The following is an 18,963-nucleotide window of genomic DNA, read 5'->3' on the forward strand; positions in this document are numbered from 1 at the left end:
TAAATTATTAAATTTATATGGTCTATCACAATCTAAAATAGAATCCACAATCTCCAGCTTCATATCATTTCATTTATGTCCCTTCTGGTGTAATGATTGGGAGATCTGACCGCTCTCAATCATCTGTAAATGTTCATCTTCCAGCGTCCCGTCTGTTTGTTTTGATGCATTATCAGGGCTAAGGGCCGATTCATAGACAACGCGAGAAACGTGAGCAAGCAACGCGTGCGACGCGCTCCCTTTCATAGTCTAAACAGTGAACGCAAGCGTCACGGGTGATGCGTGTATGCAATACACCGCTCACGCAACAGGGGGTAGTAGAGTCGGGTGATATTCAGATCACAATGGCAACTGAAGAGAAGTGTATTCTGTTGCCGATGAACTATCGTATAAATGTGGATGAATACGTATAAGTTCGCATAATTTTTCCTCTTCGCCCGCCAATGTATTCAAACCTTCTTCTTCTGTAAACACAATATACTTGAATTAATGTACAATACTTGCAATGTCGCCCCCACCGACAACGCATAGTATTGCGTGAATCGGCGCGTCAATATTCAAAAACGTCCCAGGTTACTCATGTAACCTTAGTTCCCTGAGAGGAGGGAACGAGACATTACGTATGGGGAAATCCATTTCCTCGAAATTATGAAGTCTGATTGAATAACTCTTTTGCTTGCAAATAGCCAATGGCGCCCTCGCCCTCACCTGATTGGCTGACAGCCATCAATATAGGTGACGGTGGGCGCCAAAACCCTCAGAATCTTCCACTGAACGAGAGTAATGAGGCTGGAAGGTTTTTCCACATGGCAGGTTACGTGATGTCTCGTTCCCTCCTCTCAGGGAACTAAGGTTACGTGAGTAACCGGGGACATTCCCTTATCGAGTCGGTCTCTCGACATTACGTATGGGGAACAATAAAACCCCCGCCGTGTGGGAAATACTGTCCGGCCCAGCTCGCATCGAGCCACAGAAGAGCATAAGCACTAGCTCTTACAGCGCATTAGCTCTAGGTCGGGTACCGGACCTGGTTGAAACACCTCTTGGCACAGAGCCAAATCAGCTCTTACACCATCGTAATCCAGTGCACCCAGATAAGCAACACTGGTGTGATATGGGGAAAATGCAGCAATATGTTGGTGCTTGGGAATACACTGCCGGCTTATAATGCGGGCATAATAAAGGGACCACATTAGATAGTGAATGAATACCTCAACCGCAGCTATTGCAACAATAACTGACGCTGACCTGGTAGAAACCACGGCTAGTGCACGCGCTAGGCAGGGCGTGCCCATAGCTTAGTCCAAAGACTGCTCAACTCCCTCCTCCTGCACTGACAGCACATGTGATGCGAACGAGGGAATGTCCAGATTATAGAATCTCGCAAACGTGTTGCGAGACGACCAGCCCGCTGCGAAACAAATGTCCTGAATAGACATACCTTTCGCCCAACCCCATGACAACGCCAAACTCCTTGTGGAGTGGGCGTGCACCCCGATTGGGCAGGCGGTTCCCCGGGAAGCATAAACTATCGCACAGCCTCCACTATCCAGTGTGATAGCCTCTGCTTCGACAGTGCGCTGCCCTTCTTGGCACCCGCGTAGCAGACGAAAAGCTGCTCTGAAGTTCGAAACTGGCTAGTTCTGTTCACATATGCACGCAGGGCACGCACGGGGCACAAAGCGCACTTCTGAGACACTGAATTACTGTCCTCCTCGGGGCAAAATGCTTGAATTGTAACTATCTGAGCTCTGAATGGCGTTGAGAGCACTTTAGCCGAATAGCCGCGTTTGGGTAAAAGTCTGACCATACAATCATCCGGTCCAAACTGCATACACGCGCTGTTCACTGACAGGGCATGCAAGTCTCCCACTCGTTTCCCGCAAGCTAGCGCGAGCAGTAGCGCCGTCTTAAATGAGAGCACTTTAAGGTCGCTAAACTCGGCTGGTTCAAAAGGTGGGTTGGACAGCGCACTAAGCACTAATGACAGGTCCCAGACCGGCATCTGACGAAGGCGGGGTGGATTAAGCCGCCTAGCTCCCCGAAGAAAGCTCGTTATCAGGGGGTGCCTCCCCACTGAATGGCCGTCTAGCAAGTCACGAAAAACGGCGATAGCGGCCACGTAGACTTTCACTGTAGATGGGGTACTGCCAGCATCCAGACGTTCCTGTAGGAAGGTCAGAATAATGGAGATATCGCAACTCCTGGGGTCCTCATTTTTGTCAACACACCAGTTAGCAAATACTTTCCACTTCAGAGTGTATAAACGCATCGTCGAAGGGGCTCTAGCCTCTGCTATTGTCTGCAGCACTCGCTGATATACTCCACGCTGATCTGCCACACATGCAGATCCCAAAGCTCTGGGTTGGGGAGGCATATGGTGCCCCTCGCCTGGGATAAGAGGTCCCTTCTCGGCGGGATCCGCCACGGGGGAAGCCGCGACATGTTCACCAGTTCCGGGAACCACGGCTGGTTGGGCCATTTGGGTGCTACCAGGATCAACGCACATCTCTCCTCCCTGATCTTCTGCAGCACCAGCGGCATTAACTTGACTGGGGGAAAACCATACTTCCGTCCCTTTGGCCAGCGGCTCGACAGCGCGTCTCCCCCCAGGGGGGATGCTGTCAGCGAGAAGTACAGAGGGCAGTGGGCGTTCTCTTGCGACGCAAAGAGGTCGATCTCCGCTTTGCCAAACAGATTCCAGATCATATTTATCGTTTGCGGATGGAGCCTCCATTCTCCGTGTACAATGCCGTCCCTGGACAGCATGTCCGCGCCGCAATTCAAACTGCCCGGTATGTGCACTGCTCGAATCGACAGAAGTACCCTGTCCGTCCATAACAGCAGCTGTCTCGCTAATCCCTGCAGGGATCGCGAACGCAAACCTCCCTGGCGATTGATGTACGCCACCACCGCCGTGTTGTCCGTTCTGATGAGAACATGACGGTGTTTCACAAACGGAAGGAAACTCTGCAGCGCTAGATGAACCGCTTCCATCTCCAAGCAGTTTATATGCCAGCGCGTCTGGTCCCCTGTCCACGTACCGAATGCTGGTCTGCCATCGAATAGGGCTCCCCAGCCTGATAGTGAAGCATCCGTAGTGACCACTACACGTCTGACCACTCTACCCATAGCATCTGCCCATAGCAGCACCCTGTTCGTGCCGAACCAAGGCGCCAGAGTCTCGAGACATGAACGCGTTATGATAAGGCGTTCTGTTCCCGCTCTCCACGCCCGCGGCTTCACTCGGCTCTGTAACCAGTGTTGAAGCGGTCTCATGTGTAACAAGCCCAGTCTGCAGACGGAGGCTGCAGCCGCCATCAGACCGAGCAACCTCTGAAACGTTCTTAAGGGGATAGCTCTGCCTTGAACGAAGAGGGCTAGTGTATTTTGAATCGACTGGATTCTCGGCTCTGACAGCTTCGCGGTCATAGAGCGCGAGTCCAGTATCATACCCAGGAATGTGATATATTGGCGCGGCTGCAGTGTGCTCTTCTGAATGTTCACAGACAGCCACAAACCTGTCAGATGGGCGAGGAGTCTGTGTTTGTGTTCCTCGAGAGCGCTTCTCGACCGTGCGATGACTCACCAGTCGTCGAGATAATTCAGTATGCGCATTCCACTGAGCTTCAGGGGAGCGAGCGCTGTATTCATGCATATTGTAAATACACGGGGAGCCAAAGCGAGCCCAAACGGCAACACTTTGAACTGGTACGCCACACCCTCGAATGCAAAACGCAGGAAGCGCCTGTGATGTGGGGCGCTTTGTTCAGTAATCTCAGGTTTAAGATGGGGCGCATACCTCCGTCCTTTTTCGGAACTAGAAAATAACGGCTGTAGAAACCGGAATTTCTCCGTTCCACGGGCACTATCTCTACTGCTTGTTTGGCCAGGAGAGAGGATATTTCTGCCCGTAGCAGCGGGGCGCTCTGTTCTGACACTTCTGTCATAATCTCACCGCCGAAGAGGGGTGGTCTGCGAGCGAACTGGAGCGTATAGCCGCGTTTTATCGTGTTGATCACCCAATAAGATGCCGTGGGGAGCGTCGCCCACGCGCTGAGATGACTCAATACAGAGGGTATTAATGCATGCTGCGGCGGGGCGTGCGCGGGAGAGGCAGGAGATACAGGGCCACCGTTACGGGTAACGGCCAGCCTTGCACGAAGGATCTTGATGGGAAGCTCCTCACAGGCACGACATCCGGATCCTTCGAATGCCGCCTCTGCGTGAGCCCGACCCAGGCACAGCACACACTGCTCGTGTGCGTCCGGGAAATCAATGGGCCCACCACACATGCGGCAAAGAGACATTTTAAAAGTAAAATCACCGGAACGCGAGAGGGGATAATTTTCCAAAATTTTCCGCTCTGTATGCGTGAATCCACGGCGAAACCAGATTCAAGTGAAGAAAAAAGATTCTGAGGGTTTTGGCGCCCACCGTCACCTATATTTATGGCTGTCAGCCAATCAGGTGAGGGCGAGGGCGCCATTGGCTATTTGCAAGCAAAAGAGTTATTCAATCAGATTTCATAATTTCGAGGAAATGGATTTCCCCATATGTAATGTCGAGAGACCGACTCGATAAGGGAACTAGGAAGACATTTGTCTACGCACCGAAGCATAATGGCGGCCGAAGCGTAACGATGCGTAGTCTCGGGGACGCGTATGCATACAGATGCGTTGACTATGAAACGGCCCTAACCCGCGAGCCGGACGCTAGTACACGACTTTTGGAATGTCAACAAACTTATATATGTTCATCCAAACAGTACTGTAATAATCCATGTTTATTTACTGTACTTTCACTGTGATGCATCATGTACTGTACTTTTCTGTCAATAAACAGTTTACCCTATTCTTAGCGAAGCTTCCACGCTTCAAAATAAAGAATCAAATATATAAAAGTAACTAACACGCGTATAGCCTCACCAGATGCGAGTCCTGTCCTCTCCACGGCGACGGTGGTCCTCCATAACTTGTAGTATGATTATTATACATTTGATAATCACCGCGACGCATCTCCTCAGACGTTTCCGCGTGTGATCTGTGTTTACAAACAGCTGAGAACACAATATCCCATCGGCCAGCGCGGCCCCGGTTGAGGAGGAAATGGTCACTCACTGCCCACTCCCTCCCCCGCTGTTGGCGCAGAGGTGTCAAATTCAGCACCTCTGATTGGAGCTCCCGGCTCAGACTGACAGCTGAAGGGACAAAGTGTTTCACAAACGAGATCCGATCGATATATCATAACACAGTCGCTTAGGCACATCTTATTAGTGGTGGAAATTATGATTCTTTCAAGAGATTCGTTCATTTTCAGTTTGTTCACCAAAATGATTTGTTCAGAGTCGTTCACTGATTCATTCAGCGCTCATTTCTTCGTATTACACAAAATATGCCAGCAGATGGCAAAAAAAGAGTGTATTATGTGTTATGTCTTTAGTCAACGAACATATTCACTTGTTACAATAACTGTTCTGGCTTTATTAAAATGTTTGTATAATCGCATTCAATATATAAAGTCTAATTAAGTTGTTCAGATGAACAAAGCACAAGGTTTTCTTGCCTAATTGGCATTTTAATTGTTTGGTCAGACAGTTTGTATATTATATATTCACATTCATAAATGGGGGATTAAACGTGGAGTTCTGTATGCTAAATATCACGAACAAGATAAGCTATATAGCTACCAGTTCATTTAATTCACGAACGACATGTATCCGTTCATTCAGCTCGTTCACGAACGACATGGGTACCAGTTCAGTCATTCCATTCATGAACGAGATGTACTAAATCATTCAACTCGTTCACGAACGACATGGGTACCAGTTCAGTCATTTCATTCATGAACTAAATGTACTAAATCATTCAACTCATTCACGAACGACATGGGTACCAGTTCAGTCATTTCATTCATGAACTAAATGTACTAAATCATTCAACTCATTCACGAACGACATGGGTACCAGTTCAGTCATTTCATTCACGAACGAGATGTACTAAATCATTCAACTCGTTCACGAACGACATGGGTACCAGTTTAGTCGTTTCGTTCAAGAATGATAAGATCTCTAGATCTAGTTCAAACTCGTTCATTGAAGGGCGTACACGTTCACTACATTCAACAAATCACATACTCTGTCACATCTCATACTCGAAAGCTATTGGCTCGAGGTTGAGTAATTATTTGACAGGATGAAATGGTTCAGTTACCCGGTTCACGGAGCTGCGCACGCTACTAATAGCGCCACGCTGCTGTGGAGGGAGGAACTTCACTGAACGAGAATTATGAATCAGTGGATTACGTGAATGAGAACGATTCGTTCACCTAAAAGATTCGTTCAAAAAGAACGATTCGTTCACGAACGACACATCACTACATCTTATGAGATGCAGAGCGGGTCTTGTGCAATAGCCCGTTTGTCCCTCTGATGCGCACTTGGACAAATCGATTTCTATCTCACTGATGGAAGCACACAGAAACGTAAAAATGGTCTTGTTTGAAAGAAGAGATTCTAATCTAAAAGAGTGTATCGAGTATATAGGTATGTGTGGCTGTTTGCGGCTGACTGAAGTGGTGCTAAGATGGATAAATAATAATTTGCAATGAGGTGAGAATTTTTCGCGATTCTGTTGAAGATCATTCGATCTGTGATTGTGACACAATAAAATGATCAACATCGTCAGATTTCTGAGAATGAGAGCTTTCTTGTGATATATGACTTGACTGTTTTGTGAAAAATATTTTAAATACACATTCTTATGAAAAATTATTCGCAATCATTAGACAGAAATTTGTGTGGGGGAAAAATATATTTCTTGGCTTAATTTTACTACTTTATGAATCATAAAACCCCAATTAATGGTATTCTTTGTAAAGAAAACAGCTAAGCTTTCAAATGAACCCATATATGGGCTGATACCATATAAGTAAGGCTTTGCAAATGAAACTGGAACATTTTCCATGCTATTTTTGGACCGTACCGGGTCCACAGAGTTTTAATGCAGGTGTACTTTATGTCTGTAGATTAAAATATATTGTTATATAATTTCTTTGTAAAGCATATTCGAGCATGGTAATTTGGTTAGACATACGTGATTAAGCATCCGTTTTCATCACTCATATTTTAAATGCAAGCATTTGAATAAACAAAAAGACTGGGAAGCCACTGAACCAGGCACACAAAAGCTACAATTTGTATGAAAAAACGTCATTCGCATCGCCTCGTTCTATTGGCCGCTTCTGCCCAAAAGGGGCGGGCTCAAGGCGTGAGCATTGGGAAGCGAAAGCGTCAAATGTCATACAAACCGGGATCGTTTCTATCAGTAGATTTCAACATCATCTATAGATAACGCGAGTCAGAGGAGACAGGCAGCAGCTCAGCGTTTGGATTAAACCTAGTGAAGCAGAAGCTGCCGGTGGACAAGCTGTTCTCAGGTAATTACGCGGCTTTGCTACTAAATGAATGTCTCATTACAAAACAATGACAATGCTTAACCTCTCAGTAATCTGCATTTGGACTGAAACTATATAAAAATCCTAAAACGCATTTTGATGTTAAATTAAAGATGCTTAGCGAATACATCACAATACATAATGCATTTGCGTTGTTTTTTGTATTCTAAAGGTCTTGTTTACGATTGGAAAGGACGAACATGCTGAACTTGCACAAGCTGTATTAGTCATTTTTTCCTTTGTTGCACCGTGACAGCTCTTTATAATTAAATAATTATAATGATAACCACAGTTTATGCCTCAGTTTCAATGCAGTGATTGTAAAATCATATTGTTGGAAATCCCTGCTTAAGTTGGTACAGTAGCTGGACAAGTTCAAAAAAACAGTTTTTACCATCTTAGTCTGTTGCTGGTCTGAGGTGGTCTACTGACTAGAAACCAGTCAACAAACCAGCATTTTGTCAAACCATGCATACCAGTATAGTGAGCTTTTAAAAATAAGCTTCTTTGACCCTGAATGTTTTTATTTTGCAGGAATCATGAACTCTCTCTCGGGTAAAAGTGTGCTGGCGCTGTGCAGAGTTTTCTCCAGTCCCCTGTCTCTCCCTCCTGCTGTCTTAGGGGCAGTGAGGGTCTGTCACTCAGGCGTGAACTCCAAGGGCACGGTGTTCACCAAAAAACGAGGCTATGATATCACCAGGAACCCTGACTTGAACAAAGTAAGCATCTTTATGGTTCAAACTCTGCGTGATCTACGTGACTAAGCAGCTATTAGATTGTCAGCAGCCGGTGCTTTGATGTGGTTTTATAACATTTAATAATGCCAAAGTCCCCACAGATAAGAAAGTATGAAAGTGGCATTGTGAGATCTTGAATCTAAAATCAAAGTCTTCACAGACTTTGTCCCCTCTGCCAAGCATTAAGAGGAGAAGCTCTGTATATACTTAGGCTTCTTAAAATCAATGCAGAGATGCAGGATATGACTCCGGGGTTTAGCTAAAAAAAATGTTTTGCATGGTCTTGAAAATGTGTCCATTTAAATGTTACTTTGCAATTTATATCCTGTTTGCAAAGACTTTCAAGCCAAGATGAGGGCTGGGCATGATTGAGAAGTGTAGAACTTTAAAGCCACGATGGATGGAAACTTAGACGTAAACAGTGAGCAGAGAATCTAACAGGGGAGGGTGTCCATGCTTACTTCCCATTGGTCAGAAATAAATAGATCCAACATGTGATGCATCTACCCTAAGCTGGAATGTTGCCCAGTGCAGACCCAGTTGCAGGGTGGTAATTTGTATTTAAAACAGACTGTAGGAGGAGTGCATTTTTATTTTTTTTCATTTGCAGCTGTCACGTGTTGTTAATAAAGTTATGGTGCTGTGTTAACAGGGCATGGCGTTCACCCTGGAGGAGAGGTTACAGCTGGGTATCCACGGCCTGCTGCCTCCCTGTTTCCTCACTCAGGATGTCCAAGTGCTTCGTGTCATGAAAAGCTACGAGACACGCAGTAACCCTCTCGACAAGTAACCAAACTTCATCTGAAACATTCTGTACATACTCTGTATGATTAAAGCCAGTGAAAAGCTCAGTGACGATACTTTTCTTGGCCCATTTCCTATTTATACTAAATTAAAAAAATAAAACATTCTGACTCTGCAGATACATCTTGTTGATGACACTGCAGGACAGAAATGAGAAGCTTTTCTATCGTGTGTTAACCTCTGACATTGAAGAATTCATGCCTATTGTCTACACTCCTACTGTGGGCCTGGCCTGCCAGCAGTATGGCCTTGCTTTCAGAAGACCAAGGTGAAGTATATGCATGCATTGCTCAGGACCTGGAACAACTTGTTTAGCCAGACCTATTCTAATTCAAATGCTTTATAAACACTTAGACTAGTCCGACCAGTTTTTCTTAGCTGCATGGTGAACATACTCTATAAGGCCCATATGATTTTGACAGTGTTTTTGTTTTTTTTCTTCTTGTAGAGGGTTGTTTATCACTATCCATGACAAGGGGCATATTGCCACCATGCTGAACTCATGGCCAGAGGAGGACATTAAGGTTTGTTTAGAGTGATAAAGTGTCAGTGCCAGTATATGGTTGTTTCAATGTATGTGCATTAATAGGCCATAGTGGTGACGGATGGAGAACGAATCCTGGGATTAGGAGACCTGGGCAGCTATGGAATGGGGATCCCGGTGGGCAAACTAGCTCTGTATACAGCATGTGGAGGAGTGCCACCTCAGCAGTGCCTGCCTGTACTGCTGGATGTGGGCACTGATAATCAGGTATAGTTACTGTAATTATTTTTATTTTTTGTCTTTAAATGTTTTTGAAAGCCTCTTATGCTCTCCAAGGGTGCATTTATTTGATCAGTGAAACAGTAATATTGTGAAATATTATTACACTTTTACATCAATATAATTGTATTTTTAAAATAATATAAATGTCTTTACTGTCATTTTGATCAATTTAAAGGGTTAGTTCACCCAGAAATCTAAATTATGTCATTAATGACTCACCCTCATGTTGTTCCAAACCCATAAGACCTCTGTTTTTCTTCGGAACACAGTTTAAGATATTTTAGATTTAGTCCGAGAGCTTTCAGTCCCTCCATTGAAGCTGTGTGTACGGTCTACTGTCCATGTCCAGAAAGGTAATAAAAACATTATCAAAGTAGTCCATGTGACATCAGAGGGTCAGTTAGAATTTTTTGAAGCATCGAAAATACATTTTGGTCCAAAAATAACAAAAACTATGACTTTATTCAGCATTGTCTTCTCTTCCGGGTCTGTTGTATGACGCTGCTGATGTGTTTTTCTGGTGCGCCCAATGATAAAGATAACATGTCAGCAGCATCGTACGTCAGCAGCGCCACTGCAGTTTTGTTAGGACAGTGTACCGTACATACATTTTCAATGGAGGGACAGAAAGCTCTCGGACTAAATCTAAAATGTCTTAAACTGTGATCCAAAGATAAACAAGGTCTTACAGATTTGGAACGACATGAGGGTGAGTCATTAATGACATAATAAAAATTTTTGGGTGAACTAACCCTTTAATGTATCTGTGCTACATAAATGCGTTGGACCCAGACTTTTGAATAAGAATACTCTACCTCTATACTCTATTGTTCATAGGTTTCATTGGGTTTACAAACATAGTTGTCACTATTTGTAACCCTGTTGTCCTTTTTTAACCCATTTTTATTTGTTTTTGTTCAGACCCTCTTAGACGATCCCTTGTACATCGGCTTAAAGCACAAAAGAGTGAGGGGCAAAGACTACGATGACCTCATTGATGAGTTCATGCAAGCTGTCACCGACAAGTATGTCTGAAACAGAAAAATCTGAAACGAAAGATGATTTACTCACCCTTATCATTTAGTTATGTTGTTGTTCAAGTTGTACTTTTAAGCCAGATCTTTTAAGTGAATCAGTTGGTCCTTTTAATAAATCTCAAAAGTTTTAATGATTTGGTTTGGTGGACCTTAAGTTAACAGTTAACTATAGGGGAAGATTATGTGTGTGAAATATTTACAGACTGTACAAACATGTCGTCATTAATGTTTTCTATTGTTTTAGGTATGGGATGAATTGTCTAATTCAGTTTGAGGATTTTGCCAACAGCAATGCCTTTCGTATTCTCAATAAATACCGCAATCGTTATTGCACCTTTAATGATGATATCCAGGGTAAGTATCCACATTAAAATACCAAAACTATAAAGATTATCATTCTTTATCATGGAAAATTATAGTACTAGAGCCATAAAATTGTTCATAAAATGATCTTCTCAGGCACAGCTTCTGTTGCTGTTGCTGGGGTCCTTGCAGCTCTTAAGATTACAAAGAACAAACTCTCTGACCACAAGTTTGTATTTCAGGGAGCAGGAGAGGTAAAGTCAACTCAATTGAAAGATGGTACAAACTTCTACTGAGAAATAACAAGAAAAAGCTCCATTACGAAATACTTTTAAGCTTACACCAGTTATTCCAGGATTCAGATGTGTACTTTTTTGTTTTGTCACATCACCAGGCCGCCTTGGGCATTGCTCACTTATTGATAATGGCCATGGCCAAGGAAGGTGTACCTCATGCTGAGGCTGTCAAGAGAATTTGGATGGTGGATTCTAAAGGCTTAATTGTCAAGGTAACAATCAAACCCACAGTAGTTTGCCTTTTTTGGCATTTCTTTCCTACAGGGTATATTTGTCCTCCTACTCTGCATCTGAATATACAAAATTATATATGAACAAAACATAAATTAAAGGAATATATTGCATCCGAACACCTCCAAAATTAGGCGTTGTACTAAAACTGTTATTTTGTGTCATGTGGCCCATTAGGGCAGAAGTCATCTGAACCACGAGAAGGAAGAATTTGCCCATGAGCATCCACACTTAAAGACACTAGAGGAAGTGGTGGAAACCATCAAGCCCACAGCTATCATTGGTAAGGAAGGACTGATCCCATTCTATATATAGTGTTGTCATCATATTTAAATATGTATCATTATACTACTTATTAATAGTTTGAATTAGCTTTTATTTTTCATTTTAATTTGAGTAAATCCATTATGTGCATCTTTTTTTTTTTTTTTTTTTTTAGTAAAGTGATGAAATCACAATATTACTAAAACTAAACTTAAAATGAACAAAAATAAAAGCCAATACAAAATCTTATAAATTACTATAATAGTAACTATATAAAAATAATAAGAGCACTTTTTGCTTTTTACAAATATTCGCATGTAGCTTTATTTTTATTTTAGTTTTGGTCATTTTGTTAGTTCAACATTAGCATATTATAAGGAAGATATTTAATTAAGTATATTTTTCCATTATAATATTTATATTTACAATTTTTCAGCTTTTAGTTACTTAAAATGATTTTATTCATTTAATTAACAATAACAACACAGTTCTTATACACACACACACATTTTATTTACATTTATTAAGGTTTTTACAGAATGACAGTGAAAACTGATTGGAGACAATCCACCCCAGTCTCCTGTGTTTTTTTTTATTGCTGGAATGATTCTTTTTTGCTCTTCTTAATATTTTCTATTCATCTTATGTGAATTGCAATGGCATATTGAAGCCACTAGTGAGCATAATTACAGAAAACATTTAGATTTGAGCAAAAGTCAGTATATTTCTGTTCATTATGCTAAATACAGCAAAATTGTACTATTTGAAATTATGAGATAATAAACACCAAACTTCAAATCATCTACAGGTGTGGCTGCCATAGGCGGTGCTTTCACTGAGAAGATCATCAAGAACATGGCCACTTACAACAAACGTCCAATTATTTTTGCTCTCAGCAATCCCACAAGCAAAGCTGAGTGCACTGCAGAGCAGTGTTACACACTTACTGAGGTAATACTCACTAAAATCTAATGGATGAAACTGGCTGAAGAGGTCTTTACTTGAACAATCACATAAAGCATCCCATAAAGCAAGTTTTTCACATCAGTTTAAAGGGCATGTGTGTGTATCACAGGGAAGGGGCATATTTGCCAGTGGAAGCCCCTTTAAAAAGGTCACTTTGGCAGATGGGCGCAGCTTCTACCCTGGCCAGGGAAACAACGCTTATGTGTTCCCCGGAGTAGCATTGGGGGTCATCGCCTGTGGTGTTCGTCACATCTCAGATGACATTTTCCTTACTACAGCAGAGGTATACGAGCATGAAGACTCAAGAGCCAACAATAAAAAAAGTGATTGTGTGTTCTGGGCAAAAACCCTTGATTGCAAATTTATTTCCAGAGCGAAAGCTAAATTTAGGGCTTTGATTTCACTCTAGGCGATTTCTGACATGGTTACTGAGGAGCATCTGGCTGAGGGCAGACTGTACCCTCCTCTGAACACCATCAGAGAAGTGTCCTTCAAAATTGCTGTTAAGGTCAGTAGCCATTCTCATATGTAGAGGATGATTACCACAAGAACAGGTCTTATTAGCCAACTCTACATTTTGGCACTTGTAAGAAATATGGAATGAGATCATGCTAAATTAAGAGATTTATTAAAATAGCAAAGTAGGTTATAAGTCCGGTCAGATTTAACAGGGCTGTACAGTGTTCAGTCACTTTTTCATGATTGCACTAATGATAGTGTACTAAAAATCATTAATACAACATCTGAATTTTTTAGCTGACAGAACAGATTTAATTCAGATATACAATTCGGCATCCATTTAATATGTAATGAAGACATGCTAAATATAGAGTTTGATTAATGTAGCAATTTACACTACGTAAACATGGATGCAGTAAATTGATCAAAAGTCACACTAAAGACCTTTTATAATGTTACAAAATATTAAAATGTATATATATCCTGCAGGGATATGATTTTTTTTTTTTTTTTTTACGGATTTCCGTATTTTCGGACCTTTGAGGGACAACCCATGTGATTCGTGTAACGTTCAGATTTTTTTATTTTATGTTTTTTTGGGGGGGTGGGGGCTGGGAGTTGTTACTGCATGATCATTGAAATCACACAAATGACCTTAAAGGGTTACTCTGTGTCACTACATATCACCGTGCTGCGTATGCTCTTCTGTGTCGTCCGCGCCACAAGGATGCACGGTTTCTATAGGCGTTTCTCAATGTCAAGGATACTTCCTTGGCAGGACTGATCCTTCCAAGTCACTTCCTTCAGAGGCTAGGCGAGACTCCCCTTTAGCAAACGGAGAACACGTAAATGGAACAGGCTAGCAAGTGCACGTAATTGCGTCATTACGTCAGTGAAAAGGTCCATTTGAATAATGCTGTGTATGGTATCATTAAATAACTTTGGACAACTTAACTAGTTATTTATAAAAGAAATGCCGATGACGCAACCAATTGTTAAATGACAGGTCCGGTTCAGTTAACAATTTGTATTTGTATAATTTACAATATCAATACGGTAGTAATTTGTACTGGCATTTAAACGTCAAACTTTACTTATATTTACTACAATTATAACAAATGTTTGGTAACGTAAATAAAAACCGTGACGCTCCGACTACGCTAAAGTTCGACATTTTTGAACTAGATAGCAAAGCTGCGCGCATAGGATTGTGGGTGATTTGAGAGCGCGAAGAGCGCGAAGGATACACATATGCATCCTTTCCTGTGTATGGGATATTCTTCGAACGAAGGACTAAGTCCTTGGTTGAAATTCCGAGGATCCTCGACATTGGAACAATCCTTCAATGGATGTCGATGATGTAGCATCCTCGAAATACGGGCTTCCGAGGATCCTTCCTTGACATTGAAAAACAACTTATGTGTATTTAGCTTTGATTTGAAATAAAACAGCGCATCCTTCTGACACGGAGGACACAGAAGAGCATACGCAGCACGGTGATATGGAGTGACAAAGAGGAGACCGTTCAATACAAGATAAAACTTTTAATGTGCTAAAATATATATTTTTAATAATGAGTGCTGGGTGTGGCTTGGAGCGTGGTCATATTTTCCTTCTTTTTTTGTCTCTAGCTGATCACATGCCTGATCCTGTTCTTTTTTTATTTTTTATTCATCAAATAATACTGAAAAAAGTATTGTAGTTTCAACTAAATATTAAGTATAACTGGTTTCAACATTGAAAATAATATTAAATGTTTTTTGAGCAACAAATTAGCATAGAAGTACGATTTCTAAAGAATCATATGACATAAAACTAGTTTTAAAAAAAAACTGCAGAGCACAGCGTCTTCTCGACATTATACTATCCACAGGGCTTCGCTACAATGTTTGAGAGAGGGGGGTTCGAGTTTTCCTAGGTCTGCACGTGCATCAAGTGGGCAGGCAATATGCTAATGTTTCACGTTGACATCAACATAAAACGGCTTGGAATTTGTTATAAAAATGACTCGTTTTAATTATTCAGTCGACTCTTTCTTTTGATAGACAAAAACATTACATAAGGTGCACTTTAAGATTTTTTATTAACAATAACAACACAGTTCTTATACACACACACACATTTTATTTACATTTATTAAGGTTTTTACAGAATGACAGTGAAAACTGATTGGAGATAATCCACCTAGTCTCCTTAACAAATTAGCATAGAAGTACGATTTCTAAAGAATCATATGACATAAAACTAGTTTTAAAAAAAAACTGCAGCAAACTGCAGCACAGCGTCTTCTCGACATTATACTATCCACAGGGCTTCGCTACAATGTTTGAGAGAGGGGGGTTCGAGTTTTCCTAGGTCTGCACGTGCATCAAGTGGGCAGGCAATATGCTAATGTTTCACGTTGACATCAACATAAAACGGCTTGGAATTTGTTATAAAAATGACTCGTTTTAATTATTCAGTCGACTCTTTCTTTTGATAGACAAAAACATTACATAAGGTGCACTTTAAGATTTAAAACTTTGCAAGATATTTTCATTCATTTAGAGCAGTTACAAACTGCATATGAGAGGTAATTTTCCAAAATCCATAATAGGTGCACATTAAGTTGTAATAATATCACTGCATTTACTGCATTCAAATAAACACAAAATTGCTGTTTTTTTTTTTTATATGTTAGCACTAATATTAGTGAGCAAAAATCAGCACAGAATCAAACATTGAAAAATCATCTCAATAATCAGCTTCAAGAAAAACTACTGAATGTCTAGAAAAGACTTAATGAAATTTTTGTAAACTTTATGGCATACTGTAAATTATATTCCCTGTAATACCAATAAACGTCATCACAAATGAATGAAACTTATCACAAATGGATGAATTAAAATAGATGAAAGTTTTGCATAGGTTTTTAATAGTAAACTTTGGCAAATCTGTCACACTGTACTCTATTCACTCACTATGTTTCATTCTTTCTTCCCAAACCTCTCTTTTTCTTCAGATTGTGGACCATGCCTACAAACAGGGCATTGCCTCCTGGTACCCTGAACCCAAAGATAAAGAGGCCTTTGTTTTATCCCAAGTCTATAACTCTGACTACGACTCCTTCACTCTGGATTCATACAGCTGGCCCAAGGATGCCATGAAAGTTCAGAACGTCTAGATCATTCATCCACAGCCCACTAAAACAAATATGATCATTTCAGTCACATGCCTTATTACTCTGTTCATAATCATATGATGATATACACTCCAGCTCCAGTCCACCCAATCCTTAAACCATAGCTGCTCCTACTGACTTGACACAAGATGAACTGTATCCACTGAGGGCTTACAGCGATAAAAGTATGCAGTGTTCATTCAAGCGCAAATTGTCTTCAGAACAGTGATTCAGTTTAAAAGGAAAAAATGCAGCTGTTTAAAGCAGTAACAAGCACTTTCCCAGTTAATCATGCTACTGAATTAGTGATCTTCTCCGGTTTATTAGTAAGCATTCTGTCAGTAATTTCTTTTATTTCTAACTAGTTATCCACTCCAAATATTTAGCGTTCCAGGAAATACAAATATCAATGTAGGGAGAAACTATTTTTGTACAGCGACTGCCACTTGGAAATAACTCTGTCTCCCCTGGTTGAATGTTTGTATGAAAAGGGATTTTGGTTAGGTAGATTAGCTAAAGTAGGTATCCAGTTGACTGCAGTATGAACTGACTCCTTTTGCAACTCAATTTTTTTTTTTTTTTTTTTTTTTTTTACAAGTTGTCTATGCCAAAGTTCTAATTTTAAATGTATTATTGTCATGTATCAATGAATACACTAAATTGTTAGCTTGAGTATATCAGTTTATTTAAGTGTCCACCTGAAAAGCAAGCTATATACTGTATGTGTTCATTGCAGCGTGTGGAATTGTTTTTAACATTACTCATTATTTCGAAATATGCTTAGCTTATTAGTAACGCACAAACTATGGAATTATATTTTCAGATATTCAAGGAGATTTTGAAAGGACAGTGACTTTTAAATAAATGTTGAAAAAAATAAATGGGTTTTATGTTTTTTTAATGAGAATGAGCTGCTATATTGTCCTATAGTTTTTCTTTTCATGCATATGTATATACATGATCAATTACTCTAATACTCCATTAATTTGTATAATTTTCATTGTTATGTTTCATTGCCTTAGAGTGTAGTTGGACCTTCAAGTCCCACTCATTAGTCCAGAGAGGGAGATCTGTAGTGGGTGGAACTTGGAACTGCAAGCTCTGCAGTGAACACATTTTCACTTTTGATGAAGTCCATATGGTGACATTGGTGGAATCCATCAGTCAGAGACATCTATAAGAATAGATGATGCATGCTTGAGTTTGTTTAGAAGTCTGTATGAACCGGAAATTGCTGACAAATTTATTGTGACATATTTCTAACAATAATAATATGCTCTCAATAATAATACATTAACACCAGATATTAACTCAAAGCAAAAAGGTTTCCAGAAACAACTTTTGAGTATATACAGCTGCCTTAAGCGGTTTACTTTAAATAGTTTTATTATTATGAGGTCTTCTTTCTGGCCCTAGAATAGGAGAATTATTAGGACCCCCATAAATGTTTTTGCTGGGGTTAGAGCAATTGGAATAAATAAATTATTTATTAAAAAATAAAGGACGGAAACTAATACGTATTTCAATATACTTCAAATGCATTTAAAATATGAATATCCTATTATAATGCAGGTTCTTGATTACTGAAGTCATGCTTTTATGCAGTTAAAGTTTATTAGAATGATTAAATTCTTCTTTGTTTTTACTCTAATGAAAAGCTGCTGAGTTAATGGTGTAATATTATTAAACTTCTATAAAAGTAACTTCTTGCTCTTATTTTACCCAGTATTTAAAATAAGTAGCCTATAATAACTTTTGTGAAACTAATAATAAATATCAGAAATCATGCAGTGTCCGTAACTGCATAGTATGGTGCTTGGGATTAAATTGCTTATTTACTGTTTTATACAGTTCTTCACCACAGAGCCACACAGCCATTTACCTCGGGAAAGCCATTTAATTACCATATAATGTAGCAGGTTGGCTAGAAAAAAAGAGCTAGAATATTTAGCTAATTATCTGTAGGCCTACTATATTACATATTTATTATATTTTTACTTATATCATTAAATACAGTTATAATAATAAAACACGATATATTTCATTTGAGTTATATGTAACCTAAAAATTACTACCAGCTGATAGGGCTAATTAGGTGAGGGGGGGGGGGTTGTCTTGAGAAAAATGTATGTTTTTTTTACACCAATCTATCTGAAGTTGGATGTACAAACATCTAATGAATGAAATTGAACAGAACGGGTGCAACTAATAAAAGACAAAACAAAAATAGTGCATCTTTTTTTTAAAAATGAAGAAAATTGTCAGAAAACATTGTAAGAAACATTCTAGGGGCTAGGACTTGTTCATCAAATTGTATCTTTCAATTAAATTATCAAGTTTAATTGCACATTTGCATTTCATTCTCTTTAAGGCTTTAGTAAAGGAAATAAAATCATTGTGAAAAACAGAAAATTTAGGATTAACCGACCTGTATTTACATTTATGTATGTAAAATTTACAAAGAATCAGGACATTGTTAATCAAA

At 40.2% G+C, this 18,963-nt stretch overlaps 1 protein-coding gene across 1 annotated transcript; it reads left to right on the forward strand.

Annotated features, from left to right (window-relative positions):
• Positions 1-7,247: 7,247 nt before the first annotated feature.
• Positions 7,248-17,359, forward strand: LOC113108630 (NADP-dependent malic enzyme-like). The gene is made up of 15 exons (XM_026271859.1): positions 7,248-7,437; positions 7,990-8,174; positions 8,845-8,978; positions 9,115-9,264; positions 9,445-9,520; positions 9,586-9,747; positions 10,684-10,787; positions 11,044-11,153; positions 11,259-11,356; positions 11,497-11,610; positions 11,807-11,912; positions 12,702-12,844; positions 12,969-13,142; positions 13,269-13,367; positions 16,320-17,359. The coding sequence occupies exons 2-15, from the start codon at positions 7,995-7,997 to the stop codon at positions 16,479-16,481; spliced, it is 1,812 nt and encodes a 603-aa protein (XP_026127644.1). The 5' UTR covers positions 7,248-7,437; positions 7,990-7,994; the 3' UTR covers positions 16,482-17,359.
• The last annotated feature ends 1,604 nt before the right edge of the window (positions 17,360-18,963 follow it).

Source organism: Carassius auratus, chromosome 9, assembly GCF_003368295.1.
Source record: "Carassius auratus strain Wakin chromosome 9, ASM336829v1, whole genome shotgun sequence".
NCBI lineage: Eukaryota > Metazoa > Chordata > Actinopteri > Cypriniformes > Cyprinidae > Carassius > Carassius auratus.